Source organism: Emydura macquarii, unplaced genomic scaffold (genome assembly GCF_026122565.2).
Source record: "Emydura macquarii macquarii isolate MOO-44397 ecotype Brisbane River unplaced genomic scaffold, CSIRO-AGI_Emac_v2 contig_3044, whole genome shotgun sequence".
In the NCBI taxonomy this organism is placed as follows: domain Eukaryota; kingdom Metazoa; phylum Chordata; order Testudines; family Chelidae; genus Emydura; species Emydura macquarii.
The window spans coordinates 1,685,896-1,703,426 of NW_027133181.1; the positions used below are offsets into that span (position 1 = coordinate 1,685,896).

General features: G+C 36.3%; 1 protein-coding gene across 4 annotated transcripts in view; it reads right to left on the reverse strand.

Annotated features, from left to right (window-relative positions):
- Positions 1–458: 458 nt before the first annotated feature.
- Positions 459–17,531, reverse strand: part of ANKRD50 (ankyrin repeat domain containing 50) — a 60,232-nt gene continuing 43,159 nt past the window's right edge. For all 4 annotated transcript variants that reach the window (XM_067530232.1, XM_067530233.1, XM_067530234.1 and 1 more), the window contains 2 exons: positions 5,359–8,909; positions 459–3,248 (listed from right to left, as the gene is read on the reverse strand). In XM_067530232.1, coding sequence (XP_067386333.1) covers positions 5,362–8,909 — 3,548 coding nt within the window. In that variant the 3' untranslated portion in view covers positions 459–3,248; positions 5,359–5,361. The remainder of the gene's footprint in view (positions 3,249–5,358; positions 8,910–17,531) is intronic.

The window sequence follows — 17,531 nt, forward strand, 5'->3', positions numbered from 1 at the left end:
TCGTGCAGCAGCACGAGACTGCGGAGGATGCACGTGTTTCCCCCAACAGGAACTACTTAAGGAAAAATCTATGTCTCTGGTGCACTGGACATGAACACATCTGAACAGAAATGGACATGGGCAACATATCTGAAACAAGGTACAGAACAAGTTAATAACTATTTTTTATTCCTGCTAGTTTCAAGAGCTCATAAGAATGTGAAATACTAAATCTGAAGTCAGTGGAAGCTGCTGAGAACTCAGCATTTTTGAAATATCAGGACACAAACAGGTATCTAAATATGGACTTAGGACTTAATTTCAGGCATCCAGTTTTGAAAATGCTAAAATTCCACAACCTCTCTAAATCATATTCTAATTTCCACTAGGTTTTATTAGATGCTTAACAAGTCAAGTTTTCCTAATTTTTAAGAACCTTTTCCAGAAATGCCCCAAAAGAAAGGATGTTGTAAAATTAAAACAGTTAGATATTTGCTGAAAAGCAAATATATTTATTATGCACTTTCATATACATAGGGTTTTTTGCTTAATATAATACAAGGAATAAAATAAAAATTTTACAATGTGAAATTCATTCAATGTACATTCTAGGCTATATACAACCCAATCCAAGGAAAAAAAAAACAGTCTATCTGCAAAACAAGTTAACTGAACAGATCAGATGGAGGATATTAAGCATAACACATATTTGCATAGCAGAGTAATTGATGAGGGAAACAGCCTTTTATTTTTAAATCAATGGTAATACTTTCAATACTGATCACAAGGAGGACAAAAGGACATTGTATCTCAACACCTTTTTAGGTCTGACACATTTCAATACATTTCTCTTTTGAAGACTTTCTCCACATGCATATGTTATTGATGTTAATGTTCACAAGATGATCCTTTCTCTGCTTTGCCATCATGAATTTGTGATCACTTTTGGAGACGGTTATTGGAGAGACTACGTGAAATGAAATGATGTGGAGGAGATAAGACTAGTCACATAGTGGCTTATGAATAACAAGTTCTGGAACAGAGAAAAGACGTGAACAGAGAAAAGGCTAAATTCTGGTCTGAGTTACAAGGGTGCAACCCACCTGACTTCTGTGTGATTGTACAGGCAGCAGGACATCACCCAACATTTAAAAAGTTGAAATCAAATTGCTAACATTTGGGGGGATATTAGTTTTATTTTCTTAGCATAGTAGAGACCACTTAAGGCATGATATTAAAATTGCACACAAAAGCAATGTGGAATGTCTCAGACCCTCATCCCACTGGAAACTTTAACAGAGCAGTTCATGCTCTATTCCAAAGCAGTACTTAAAAAGCTGTAGAAATTATTTGATTCTGAAAGCAACTTTTCATCAGGTCTTCCTTCAGCTGATTTATATGTAGAGTTTCCCCACCAAATGTTTCAAATGTAAATATTATTCATACAAAAACTTGAAGCTGTCTGGAAACTGTAGCCTGATGTGAAATTGGCCATATCACTGCCCTCTGACCCCATGTGCATTTTGTAACAAAACAATAAAATTAAATAAATATAATTCCAATGACAATTAAGGTCAGTAGAAAATGTAAGCCTTCAGGGATATCTTTCTACAGAACAAAACATATACCTAATACAAAAGAAAAAGTTGTGTTCTTGTACGGTATTGCAAAAGCACTATACTTGAGGTTTATAACAAGTTTGCTGAAACTTTCTGGTACTCTGTCTTTAAAGAACCATGAACATTCTTAAGGCTATTCTGCAAGAGTTCCATTGTGTTTATTTTATAAATATCCCACAGGGACAAGAAATTAAATACTTGAAACATTCACTTCAGAATTATCAATATTGCTATGGTGTCAAATTCTAACATTACATTTTACTACACATCATATGCTATGAAAGATTTTCTTTTTACATTTGATAATATGAATGAATAAGGAGGTGCATTAATTTAAAAAAATTCAATTTTAATTATGTTCTGATGATTGTTCACCTTAGTAGTAAGCTATCGAGACTTTCAGAGTCCCGGTATACATAATGTATATGCATCCAAGGGCCATTTATCTAAACTTATAAATAGATCATCATCATAACTTTGTATCATGCTATTCAGGGAATGCACAGAATGACAGTATGAGAAAAGTTGAATTCCAGGTTGTTAGAGGAAATACTTTTGTAGAAAATATTAACTTTATTATCTAGTCAGCCTATGTAATAATGAATGGTGCAATATATTTTATATTTTCAAGTTAACAATCACTCATGAGTGAGTTAAGCCACAAGTGAGTTGTGCATGTTCATCCCTTGTGAATGGAGAGAATTTGATACTGTACATTGTTACGTACAATGGACCTGTTTTTGCTTTCTTGCACAAATATTATACAGGTGTAAATTCACTTATTTTAATGGTTATTCCTGAGTTCTTATGAAGGTGTAATTGAAAGCAGAATCAGGCCTTAAATTTTAGCACATAATACGTAAGCACCTAATGTTGAAATTAATCAAGTTTTATTTCTTTTAATCATACCAGGCTATTTCATATGGGCTAAGTTTTGACCTTGGATACACATGCATAGTTCTTATAGTTTTCAGTGGTAGCCAGTCTGTAATCCAGATTTCACACTATAGTTGTAGAAAGTGGATTTTATTACAAAAAAAATCCCAGAGGTGTGGTGAATGGTTATAATCTCCCATCTCTACCATTGAACAGAGCAGTTTTACAGATAGAACGTACAAGTACTGTAAGTTCATCAAATACTGTTACTAGATTTGTTTTTCTTGAGAGAACTTTTGAAATACACAGGAAAATGACCATACATTACAGCAATGAAAATATGATTTAAATTGCATGTTTAGTTTCTTTTGCCACAGGAAAATAAAATAAATACAAAAAGCACTGCCCTTTCATACATAGTTCACTGTGGCACATGCACATTTATCAAGCCTTCTGGAATCAAAATCCTTGCTCTTACAATTTTTAGCTGTTGTCAGGGAAATTTATCATATATTATTCTGCAATTAAGAAAAAAGTGCTTATTCTGTGTATTATGTACAAAGTACACAAAATAAACTTCTGAAGCACAGAGGGTTACATTGAGAAGGCAGCCTTAAAATTTAGGCACATGACAGTCATTAAGGTAATTGTACTGCAGTAATCACATTCTTCGTTTTCTAGGTGGACTACGAAGCATTATATGCTTTCATCCCAGCCAGCTGATTAAACCATTCCAGGCAGAAACTGTTCCGTTGTTAGCATCATGGAATTGGCCTAAAAGTGCAAAATTAAAATGTTAAATTTGGGAATATTTCATATACATACCGTATATACAGAAAGACTACTACAGTTTCCAACTGAAGATATTTAGAAATATGCATCTTGAAATAAAGGTTTTCTTTAAAAACAAAAACACACAATTATATACACCAACCATCCTGGCACTTGTATGGTCCCAATACCTACGGACACTTTTGAAAATCTTGCCAAAAAAAAGGAAACAAGCGGAGAGAGCTGGAGCTCCGTTCCTGGAAGTCACTGGAGATTAGACTGGCAATGAGATTCTCCATGGTGAAATTATATTTTCTAACATGATTTCTATAGGCATGCACTGGAAACAAGGTGGCAGCTGTAGCTGCTATATAATTTTTTGTAGGTAGTTTACATAGTGCAAATACTAAAGTTTTATAGAGCTGCAAGCTTTGAATGTCCTTTGTCTGAACCATCAAGTTGTTTTAACTAGTTAGAATTAGAGTTGCATCAAACATTTGGAGAACAAGTTTAGGATCTTGTATAATGCTCTGGCTTTCTTCCCTTTACAATAAACCTCAGGGACTAAACTAGTAACCTAGGAACAGTAGGAAGAGACATACATGTCAGTGAAAATGACTTCTACATTCCAAGGCAGCCTGGGATAAAAACCATTTTCTTGCTTTTGCTAGAGCATCTTTTATGAATGTCTCACTATCAGGTGACTGACACAAAACTAATATGCAACTGTCCACATAAAACATCCTTGTTGACTTGCTGCAAGATAACAAGAACGTTTTTGTTCTAAGGAGGAACAAACTGGTTTGTCAGCATTCTAATGTTAAAGTAAACAAAGAAACAAGAAATATTATGGGAAATAAGTATACAAAGTAGCTTTTGCGTTTAAGAAAGATACTACTCCTCTGAAACGCAAATGTTTATTGGGATTGTTATTATTAAAGTCACAATACCTTAAAAAACACTCAAACTTCATCAGGATGTTGCAGTTGTAGAGGATGGAAGAGAGTGAATTAACTATTTAATTAACTCCCGGACAATTTCTGTAGAGAAAAAAGCTATTCAAACCTGCAGAATTTCTAGTTGAAAATGTTTTATGTAGAGAGTGAGAAATCAAAATTAATTTCATTTGAAGTCTTATATTATACGTAAGAACTCTTGTATGAATACACAAGAGCCAAACTCAGAAAACTAGTCACATAATCTAGTTCTACAACAGGATAAATGCAGGCCATCTAGAATCCCATATTCTTTAGAGGGGAGTTGTTCTGTACTTCTCTCACTGCAGGATAAAGGCCACATATAATATTTCATTTTAAAGTTGTAGGGAACTTATTCTAGTAAGATTTAATTTAAGGAAATTGTATAGTTAATTGCAACTTGCAAGAATGTTCTACAGTTTCTTGATGAGTGGATGTGTAAACAAATGAATTTCAGTGTAGCACTGAAAATAGAGCAAGGTATTTTATTAACCTTTCAGTTGAAAATAACCCTGCGAATAAAGTCTGTATGAAACAAGCTACTTATTCAGCTACTTAAGAAAAATAGTGGGGCAACACCTTGCCTTTAGCTTTACATCAGTTTACAAGAAAGTGCATTGATCATATAATTGTTTTATGTTGATGTTTTGAAAAACATTTTATAACACAGAAAACCAATGAGCATATGTGAAAAAATCTTATACTTCACAATTTTGATTAAAAATGTATGATTCTTTAAAAATTTTACACTAGTTATATATTATTTATTTAAAATGAACACATTTTGTCTATGGGCTTGTCTACATGGTGCATTACTGAGCACCAGCTAAAGTACAAGTTCTAGTAAATACCAGCATATCGCATGCTGACCTTCCATGTGGACCCTACTGGAATGAATTAGAAGTTCCCTAGTGTGTGGTGACATAGTACTATTTAGGACTATGTCAACATACACCTAAAGAACTTTTAGTTTGCACCAGGAGAGTCTATGTGGCCAGTTAGTGCACAATACAGTGGTGTGAACTAGAACTTACTCAGCTGGTGCATATTAATGCACCATGCAGACAAGCCCTATGTGACTAAGTGGTTTACTTAATGTACCATGCAAACAAGCCCTATATGATTAATTGGTTTACCTATTACAGTGGTGTTTCCTTCTTGTAGTTGAAGCTTGGGTCAGTACCCTCAAGCTGAAGTTTTAAGGCTTGTTTAAGGCTTAGTTCTGTTTCTGCAGGTGGATAGCCTTCCAAAACTTCCTGAAGCCCTCTGTCCTGTCCTGTTCGTGGGACAGAAACCCTACCAAGAAAAACCTGATTGCTTTGAAGGTGATAATTTGGGTTTGTCATTATTCCATTTCTCTTCTTCTGTTCTCCACTCTGTTGGTGAATTAGGAACTGTTGCTGAGGTCGACAAACTTCTTGCTGTGATGGAGGGACCAAAATTTTGCACTGTGGCTCTGCTGGCATTGATTTAAGTGGCACACTGGTCCCAGATTTGGCAATAGGTACTCGTTTATCAAACTGAGTCATTTCATATTCTAAAACTTTTGGTTGGGAGGAGTTGCTCTGCTTGATTTTTTTCCCAGCAGACCCAGATTTGCTGGAGATTTCTGTTTTTCCCCCTTTGTTTGCTTTAGTTGATTTCAAACTGGGTTTTACTTGGCTCCATTCAAACTCACTACTTGGTGAATTATGATTCTGACTTAAGGAATGAGTTGTGGAAGAAGGAGAAACCATTGACTGCCTGCTTCTGCTGCGAGGCAGAGAATGCTGCTGTATTTGTTCTGTAAATGACATACTATGGAAACTATCAATAGGCACTGTTTGAGCAGTTGCTGTAGATGATGTAGTACGCAGAGAAGAGTTTTTAGAACTTTTCAGGGAATTATTTGATAAAGACGACTTCTGACGATCCACTGTAGAATCTGGAGATTCTGAAGGAGAACTGAAGGCATGAGCAGGCCCATTAGACAAACCACGCATAGTAGGCTGCATATCTCCTCCCCCAGTACTCCCTGAACTATTTGATTTTATTGTTAATGACTGCATTTTTGAAGAGACTGATTGCAAGGGTTTTTGCTCCATTGTGTGGACTGGTGATGGAGTGCAGCCATTTAGACTAGATGCACCATATTTTTCCAGTAATTTAATAATCTGAGAATGTCCATTTTTTGCTGCAACACGCATAGCGGTACGTCCAAATTGATCTGCATGATTTGGATCAGCACCATGCTCCAGTAATATCTGCACAACATCAATGTGTCCTTCTTGTGCTGCAATGCAGAGCCCAGTAGCACCTTGATTACAGGTGTGATCAACTAAGGCTCCATGCTCAATCAAAAGCTGAACTACTTTCACATGGCCTTGCCATGCAGCAGATTGCAAAGCAGACCGCTTCTCATTGTCTGCTGCATTCACATCTGCATGGTATGTTATCAGTATCTGCACCATCTCCAAATGGCCCTGCCAGCAGGAAACATGGAGTGCGGTCCTTCCTTCAGCGTCACTTGCTTCTACATTTGCACCATTTTCTAAAAAATATTCAGCCATTGTAAGCTGGTTTTCTAATGCCAAGATGTAAAGTGTTGGCCGGCCATCGGCATCTTTGTAGTTCACATCTGCTCCATGGCTGAAAAGTAGCTCAACTATATCTCTATGACCTTCTAAAGCAGCAACACGGAGAGAATTTCTCCCATCATAGCCTCTCTGATCGATGTTAGATTTATTTTCCAGTAATATCTGTACACAATCATAGTGACCTTCTTGTGCAGCCAGTATGAAAGGTATACGTCCATCATTATCAATTTCATTTGTTCTCGCACCTTGTTCTATAAGTGCTTCACATATCAACCTGTGACCTTCAAAAGCTGCCATGTGCAAAGGTGTCCATCCTGCATCATCTCTATGATTTTCATCTAGTCCTCTGTCCAGCAGAGTCCGTACTACTTCAACATTACCTTGTGCAGAGGCTATACTAAGAACCGTTCGCCCTTCACTATCAATGCTATCCACAGCTGCACCCCAAAATAAAAGCGTATTTACAACTGAAGCGTGGCCCATAGAGGCTGCTGCTAAAAGGGGTGTACGACCATTATTGTCAGTGTGATCCACATCAGCTCCTCCTTCTAGAAGTAAGTCAACAACATCTACATGTCCTTCGTACGCAGCTACCAGCAGTGGAGTCATGCCATCTTTGTCACAATGATCTACTTCAGCACCACGATCAATTAAAAGGCTAACCACTGAAGCATGCCCCTTACTAGCAGGTACACAAAGTGCAGCAACAGACAGAGCCGTCCTTCCATCCACATCCTCATGATTTACCTCTGCACCATGGTCCAGGAGGTGCTCCACAATCTCTTTATGTCCCATGTATGCTGCTGCAATCAAAGCTGTTCTACCTTCATTATCCGCTTTGTTGACTTCAGCTCCATGTTGTAGAAGATTCAGCACTATATCTTCATGTCCTCCCCATGCTGCTGCTCTCAAGGCTGTTCGACTGTCAGCATCTGCACAGTCCACTTTGACTCCAGCATAAAGGAGTGCAGAAACAACCTCAGTGTGCCCACCCCAAGCTGCAGATCTTAGTGCTGTCCAGCCATCATGATCAGTGTGATTTACATTAGCCCCGCATCCAATCAAACAATTGACAACCTTGGTATGTCCTTGTCGAGCAGATAAAGTAAGTGCTGTCTGCCCATGAGTATCTTCTATCTCTAAATCTGCTCCTCTAGAAACAAGTAAGTTAACAACGTCAAGATTGCCACTATATGCAGCATTAGCTAACAAGGTTCTCCCATTTGAATCACACTGATTTACTGATGCTCCATTATCTAACAAGGTTCGAATGGAATCTTCTCTTTCCAAAGCTTGTCGTACAATACAAGAGGTATGGTCATCTTCACTGTTTACATGAGCACCAGCTTTTATTAGTAGCTGTAGTACTTCTTGTTCTTTTGGGATTAAAGTGGACAAAGAGTCTTTGACAGGTGTGCCATTCCATATCATCCACAAAGCCAACTCAGAAGTCTCTAACTGCAAATTTGAATTAATTAGATGCAATGCAAATTCTTGGGCCTCTAATGGTGCCAAATCCTTTGCTCGACAGGTGTAACTCATTGCTAACATTCTGTGTCCCTCTGCTGCATTACATAAATATTTCTGTGTACAGTGCTTTACATCCAGCAGCCATTCTGCAAAACTGTAATGAAACAAAATTTTAGTATTTCCTAGCCCATCAACAAGAACTTTTGACAGAACATCTAGTTTGCGTTGAAAGTCTTCCATAGTCAATGTCATGTTTTTGGTCCACACTGCGTGATACAATTCTGTTGTAGTCAATGGCCTACAAGCTGCAAGAATTACATTCAGAATGGGCTGGACCTTTGCAAATTGTTTTCTTACAAAAAGTCTCTGACAAAGCCAGAGATATAGGCCATTTAATGTTCCAGGAATGTCACGGATCTCTCTTAGCATGATAAAATTTTCCACAACTCCATCTAGGACACGTTCTAGATATAGAAAGCAACCACTGCTTTTGATGTGAAGCTGGTTCAGCATTTCTGCAGTTTCTTTTGTGAGATGTTGTCTCAGTGCTTCTTCTTGATCTAAACGATGGAGAATATACTGCTGCACATCTTTCACAATATATGCCTTTCGGAGATCATCTAGACTTATTTTTCGAAAACCTATTAAAAAGAGACAAGAAAGGTCAATGAACAATTCTGAGGTTTAGTTTCATACTGGTATTGGTTGTTCAATATTACAAAAAAAAAAAAGGTTTCTGGACAGGAAGTTTGGGAAACAGGAGCAATGATGTAGATATCAACACATAGTATATCTGAAATTAAATGACAAATATCTAAACTAATATTAGTAGCTGGGAACTGTGCTATAATATTTAAAGAAGCATAATATTTTGTCATATTCCACCAAAAAAAGAAATGTACAGTAGTAAACAAAACTGAACTATGGGACAGGGATTGTGACTCTCTCAGACAATGCCAAACACATTGACAGAACATAAATAAATAATCAGAAATAGTAAAAAAACTGATCTGCACCCTTAACATAATAATACATTCTATATTAGGAATATGAAAAATTTTGGCAGAGTTTTGTTGGTTTATTTTAAGGTCCAACCAGCCCAACATCTCAGCCTTTTTATTTTGGTTCACCTTAGCTTCACTTCCTGCTTTTTAAGAATACCTCTGATATTCATTTGAAAGTTGAATTCTAATCTTGGCTTCACAATCATCTACACAATAATTTCAATATATTTATTATCCTTTCTATGAAAGAGCTCTGCCAAAATTTCCCTTTTACTCAAACTTTCCTAACTTTTAGATTATGACATTTAATTTTTGAACCTCTTAGAAGTCTATAATTGAGAGTAATTAATCTCTTGCATAATCTGGGAACTTTTTTATTAGGTCACTTTGAAGCCTCTTTTTGAACAAGAAAGATACTTTGTTTAATTTAGATTTTTTTAGATCTGTTCCCTTCCCATCCCCCAAACCTACACTGAACCTCTTAAAGGCAAAAAGACCCTGATCCCACAATAACTTAAACAAAAGAGTAGTCCTACTAAAGTCAACGGGTACTCAGAGCATACTGAAGTAAACAGGAGCAATGATGAATTCATATCATATGAGGATGAAGTAGTTTCCAGTCCATTAACTGAGGAGGATGTTAGACTTCATTTACTAGGGATAATCATTTAAAAATCAGTAGGACTAGATAACTTGTACCCAAGAGTCCTAAAAAGAGTTGGATAAGGAGATTTCTGGCCCACTGATATTAATTTTTAATAAATCTTGGTGTAATAGGGAAATTCTAAAAGACTGGAAGAGTGCTTATGTGCCAATATTAAAAATAAAAAAATAAATAAATAAAATAAAATAAATAAAATAAAAAATAAATAAAAAATCAAGCATGACGATGACCCAGGTTATTATAAGACATTTAGCCTGACATCAATTCTGAGTAAAATAATATAATATTTGATATATGGTTCAAAGATAATTCTGATAAAGAATTAAAGTTTAGGAATACAGTTAGTGCCTAACATGACAAACAAACCTGATTTCATTCTTTCATGAGATTACAAGTTTCACTGATAAAGGTAATTGCATAGATATAACATACTTAGATTTTATAAGGTGTTTGACTTAACACCACACCATTCTGATTTAAAAAATTAGCATTCTACAATACTGACAGAGTGAAATAGATTAAAAACAAGCTATCTGAGAGATCTCAAAAATGTTTGTCAATGGGGAATCATCATCAAATGAGTTGTTCCTAATGGGGTTTTACAGGGATCAGAACTAGGCCCAAACCTATTCAACATTTTCATCAATGATCTGAAAGTAAATATTAAATCACTGTTAATAAAATTTGCAGATGACAAAGACTGGCAGAGTGTTAAATAATGATGTTAGTTATACAGAGTGATGTGAATAACTTGGTAACTTGGGCCCATTCAAAGAAAATACATTTTAACATAGCCAAAGCAAAGTTACACATCTAGAAAAAAAGGAATGCAGGTCATATCTACAAAATAGGGGACTGAATCCTGGAAAGCATGAACTCTGGAAAAGATTGATGGATCTCACAGAACGCACACCAGAACATGAGTTCCTAGAGCAATGCTGTGGCAAAAAGGGCTAATCCAATCCTTGGACGTATAAAGAGGGGAATAGTAATTAAGAGTAGAGAGGTGCGTTTACTCTGTATATGGTATTGGTGAGCATGACTCTACAGTGCTTGTGTCCACATTTTAAAGAGGATATTGAAAAACTGGAATGAGTGCAAAAAAAAGCCTAAAAAAAATCAGTCTGGAGTCAGGGCTGGAGAAAATGCTTTCCACTGAGATAATGCCTTTCACTAATTTATCCACAGAAGAATAAGAGGTGACTTGATTACAGTCCATAAGTACCTTTGCAGGGAAACAGTACAGCATTCTAAAGGGTTCTTTTGGATGATGGCATAACAAGAATCAATAGCAGTAAGATGAAGCCAAACAAATTTCAACTAGAAATCAGGACATTTATGTTTTTTTAAACAGTGAGGGTGATAGCCATTGAAACAAACTATTATGGGAAGTGGTGAATTCCCCATCTCGATGTCTTCAGATCAAGACTAGATGTCTTTTTGGAAGATATGTTTTAATCAAAAACAAGTTATTGAGCTTATACAGGGGTAACTGGGTGAAATGTAATGGTCTATAATATACAGGTCAGACTAGATGAGGCCTTAAACTCTATGAATCTATGACTATTTTTGTGCTTAAATCTTTGCAGGCCGAGGGAATCTGATATGATGACTTGTGTGTAAAAGAGCAAGTGTGATTTAAAATAAAGTACCTAACAGAACAACAGTACTGCTACTTATTTATCTGCTTCATTAAAACATACTTAATAAACTATTTGCTTTTTTTAAAGTTTAAAAGTGAGGATTTCAGTACTTCCCCACTATTCTGTACTACCTAAATAACCTTGTTCCTTAAAGTGCTGATAGCTGCATCTAGCAAAAATAACATTTCTACACAAATACTAAAAATCTCTATGGAAAGGATGACTAACCTGAATCTTAAAAAATGATCCAGGCAGGTAAGAACAATTATAATTACCAGTATTGCCCTCTGAAAATTAAAATGTTAATATACATTAATGCTCATTTGAAGACACTGTACATTTCAGAAAGAATTAAGCATACCATTTTAATATTTTACTCAATACTTGTTTGAAATTAATGCAGCTATTTAAATTTGGAACAATATTAGTTATATACTGTAGAAAAAGATAATTCACTCACATTGTAAGAAATTATACTTAACAACAAATGCATAATGATATGGAGAATTTCCAAGTTAAGAATAAATACAATTTACTGCTGATAGCATAATCATCTTAATTTCCTTTAACAACCTTCAAAATATTGAAAGCAAACACTGTCAAAGATACATTTAACTATCCTTTTAGTCCTGTAAATTGCACAGTTTATGAATGTTGTAACATAGATCAATTTCCAACTTCTTAGGTAGATGACTCATATAACAAACCAGGTTTCCTCAATGTCACGTGGTTCCTTTGTCTTTCTCTCTGTTCGTTCTTGAGAGGAAGTAGGGATATGTTATTATATATACACAAGAATGCTATACTTGGAAACATGTCAAAATTGAACTCTTGGAAATTTCAGTAGCCAGTCTATTCTCAGAATGCAGCAGATGGGTAGAATGTAATGTATAAAAAACTTTCAGTTATATGTAGCACACAGCTAGTCTCTAGTCTTGACAGTGCCAAGTTTTCTATTTGTCACAGATCCATTTTTTTTTTTTAAACAATAAAACATAACATTGTTTGCATACCACTTTTCTGGACACTACAGAACTTAAAGAAACTCTAGAAGTCACAGAAACAGCAATTTAAGTTGCTGAATAAAAAAAGGCCACAATTGTACCTCACCATTCCAGTGACAGTAACCTCTTCCATCCACTATAACAACTTGCATGCATTTTCTTAAGAGTCAGCTAATCTGCCTTAAAACGTTGCTTTTGAAACCAAAACTGGTCAAACACAAATTATCTTGGGGAAGATGCAATCACATAACCAGTTCAATCCAGTTTTGGCTATTATTCCATAGAGCTAATAGTTTGAAGTGATACTATGAAAAATGGCACCGTTTGGATCTATGTTTATTGTGTTTAAAATGACTTCCAGTTCTAAATACTCAGTTTATAAATTTTGTTCTAGCTGCAAATTCAACCTGGGATCTGACAATTAAGCTGGACTTTCCCCTTTTCAAACACTTTCACTAAAAGTTCTGCATCCCATATTAGTCCCTCTGTAATACCTGGGCAACCCCCATCACCCTCATTGGGGTAGCATATATATATTATTGAGTGGAGTTTAATGAACAATTCTGTTGACATTGCTGAAGAAAGAATGTAATTCAGCTCAGGGATGCAGTTTCCACTCCTTTTGGTAGTAAACAAATTTAGGACTGGACCTAACTACACACACTGACACTAGATACAGCTACTTCTGGAGTAGAGGGTGGCAGCAAGCCAGCACACAGCATGCATCATCACAATTTCATAATGAGGAATATGGAGGGATATTCTGGCCAAAATCACCAGAATAAAACCCTTACTTTTAATAAAGGAGCCATAGTATCTTTCACCTCCACACAAAGCAGAAAGGATCCTTCCCACTCCTGGAGTGTTGTATGAAAGCAGAAAACTTTAATGGCCTTGGAAGAATGATGTACTGAGCTGTCTGTCAGGATCTGAACCCATAATACCAGAGATTTAGGCATTTTAAACTGAAGCTCAGACCATGTCACCCTCTTTATCATGTATAAATGCCATTCTGAAAAACAATTGAAAATGTCAGAGTTTAAAGCCAGGAGGAATCACCAGATCATTTAGTCTGACCTCCTGATACCACAGGCCTCCAATACCACCCAGCATCCATACCCTAAAACCAACCAACCAAGTTTAGACCACAATTAGACCAAAGCATTAACAGCCCACAGAAAACTAGGCTGTTATGTGCCACGGGCAGAGAACAGGAAGGACAGGGGCTGCAATGGCAGGGAAATGATTGAATTAAATATGTTCAAATAATTTCAGCAAGTGACCCGCACTCCATGCTGCAGAGGAAGGTGAAACAACCGGGACGTCACTGCCAATCTGATTTTGGGGAAAATTCCTTCCCAAGCCCACATATGTAAATCAGTTAGACATGAGTATGTGAGCAAGAACCATTCAGCTAAGCATCTGAGAGAGAATGATCAGAGCCACCTCAGAGTACTGGCTCACCCTGTCCAGTGTCCCATCTCCAGCCATGGCCAGCTCTGATGTTTCAGAGGAAGAATACAACATAAAACCAAAATACAACATCATTGTGTGTGTGGGGTGGGAGAGGGCAGTGAAGAGGGGAAATCCCTTCTTAATCCTTACAGGTGACCAGCTGAAGCCCTGAAGTGAGAGCTTTTTGGAACGTAAGACATAAATCAGAAAGGATACAGGGCTGCTGAGTCCCCGTCGTCATCAGCCACCCCATCATACTTCATAAATTTGCCCAGCTCTCTCAAAACTAATTATGTTCCTTGCCCCCACAACTTTTATTGAGAGGCTGTTTCAGAACCTGACTCCTCCACTGGTTAGAAAATTTCTTCTAATTTCCAGCATGAATTTGCTCATGGCAATTTATATCCATTTTTTTCTGTGCCAACATTTTCCTTTCATTTAAATAGCTCTTCACCCTACCTGGTATTTACCCCCTTGATGTCTTTATAAAGCACAATCATATCCCCTCTTAACCTTCTTTCTGCTAAGCTCTTCCAGTCTCATCTCAAACTACAAGCTCTCCAGTCCCCTTTGTATAAAGCTTTATATACAAAAAGTTAGAATTACAAGAACTGAAGTTCTAAAATTCTGAAATTTCTATCACTATCTAAGACTGAAGGACTAAATTAAACAAAGCTGTGATATTTTCTAAACATTTATCTAAACAAAGGCATTTTAGGTCTCTAAACAAAAATCCTGCAAACTTGCTTTCCAACCACATCAGACACAATACTGCACATTCATTAGGCAGTCACAGATGAGAAACATCAAGACATTATGAGAAACTTCATTTTGTTTCAGATACATTCCCATTAACTTCTTGAGCTCAGCAAAAGAGGAGAGCAGCAGACAACGTACAGTCCCATGACCCTGCTTTTGCATTGTTCAGATTTTTCTTACAACACATAATTTTCTATCCAAATGGATTTCCCTGATTTATTAAGTTTCCTGGCAGCTCTGTAAACAGATCAGTTCCAAATGTAGTTCTTGGCATCCCATTGAGATCTTAGGTCATTCAAAACAAAACAAAGAAGAGTATCTGTGCTATACAGATATTTTAAGAGAAAATCACCCCTTTCAAACCTTAATACAACAAATTTATGTTCTTAACAAATACACTGTTAAATACCCTATTTTTTCCCCTCAAACATTTCTTATCTTTATCATGTTATTGAAGACAAATTTAAACAAACTTTATATATCCTTCACTTAACTGAAAGCATCTTAAATATTTACATTACAGAGAAATACAAAATTTGAGTTATGAATAATTTACATGGCTGATCTAAGAAGCATTTTAATTAGATATTTATAAAAACTTTTATGCGTAACCACCTCATAAGGAGCTGTGTGCTTCACAGAATATCATCCAACTGAAAACTGAAACATTGCACTTAACTTTTTTGCCTAAGCATGTGCAGCATACTGTACATTCCACATTCCATCACACTCACCAAAGACACCTGCAGTATCAAAATATGACAGAATGAGTTAGAGCAGCCTCAACTTTGAATTCTGTTGCTTTCATCAGTCTGTGTCACTGCATAAATATTTATTTATTCCTAAATCATCATAAAGAGAACATAGGCCCTTTAGAACATTTGATCCCTTGCAATCTGAAAGAACTATTAATTACCAGTTGCTTACATAAAACATTAGGGAGTTTTTACGAATGCACACAGAACCTCATGTTAGTTAATATATTATATTCCATGGTATCAATCTGTGTACTATTAATCAGAGAAGTGCAAGAAGAGGAGGTGAACAAATAACTAATTAAAACTCTTACCAACCGGTGAGCATGTCCCCCAGTTTTGGCCTCCAAGCCTTTGAGTAAAAGTTCAAAAAATTTAGTATAAAAGTACAAAAAGTTCACAACTCTACAGATAAAAGAAAAAAGTTGTCTTATAATCAAATTGTACAATTTCACAAAGTGAAATCCACTGCCTGTGAAGCCTTTTCAATAACATTAAAACTATTTTTAAAATATTTCTTTAACCTCTAACACAAATTGTAAAATAATGTGGATTTTCTTCTCATTAAAGAATCTTTTGATATCTACACAGTAAGATCCCAGGATGGTAATTCAGTGTGTCACTCTAAAGCCTATACTATCCGTAAAGTCAGTATCAAGCAATGGAAGTGAGGGCTCTTTTTATTCAGAATATCACCATTTTCAATCATCAGTGGAATTAATGGTCTGTTTCCATCCAATTTTTAAGTTCTCACCCATTTTGACTTTCTGAACTATATCACAGACAGTAAGGCATGTATCTATCTATGCCCATGACAAGTCCTAGACCACTGTGGTATCAATGATAATTCAACCAATCACCACACTTATTCTATAGCTAATTTTCCATGGTTTTGTTGATTGTATGAGGAAGACTTCACAGATGGTGAATTACTTGGCTCAATTGCCATAGTTCTTCAAAATGATGAACACAACACAATAACCTCAAACATACACACAGCACCTTACCGCAGCACATACCCATCATTTGCCCATCTGCACAAATCCACACAATTCTCTCAGCACAACATAACCCAGGCACCAATCCACACAACCACCCACACAATAACCCCAAACATCACTCAGAAGGCTAGAATGTCTGTTGAGTCAGTGTGAAGGAATGGAAACAGCTACAAGCATGGTTGAGAGCTCTTTTTGTTTAGAATATCACTAGGTTCAATCACACTGGGATTCATGGCCTGTTACCATCTAATTTTTAAATTCTCAGCTTTTTATTTTAAACACACATGACTTTAGGAATTACACCAGTGCAACAGCATGGACTTTCAGCTACTTTTATCAATTATCTTTTGATGTGGATGACTGAAAGAGGAAATCTCAGTTTCACAAGGGACAATCAATTTGATTGATGGAATTTAGGAGTAGGATAGACAAAGTAATTAGAGTCAGACAATCAAGCTGAACTTCTGAGCTTCAGTGAAGCTTGATTATAATTTTTAATTGTTAAGCACCTTTTAATTTTAGCCAGGATCACAAATGGAAGGAATAAAATACTTCAAGACAAGCTATTCTCAACACCCTACCCAGCTAGAACCAGGAAGTAGTAGAAAATGTATTAGAAAGTCTTTGCTCCCTAGATTTCTAGTCCAGAAGATGTTTAGATAAGCTTCAGAACTTTTTAATGCTGACACAAATATCTGAACCAAAATGCTGGATAAGATGAAGAGCGGACAATGTTGCAGTAGTCTAGGGGAGGCAGAAACATTGCATGAACCACGGTTCCGGCAAGAGTGGCGGAGAGGAAGGGATAGATTTAGATGTGTTTTAGGGCAAATCTACACGACAAATGTCGATTGAAATTAAATCAACATCCAGTTGCTGCAGTAATTAAGTCAGTTGTGCATGTCCACACCACACTTATATCGGTGGAACATGTCCTCACTAGCAATGCTTGCATTGATGAAGAGAGCAGTGCACCAT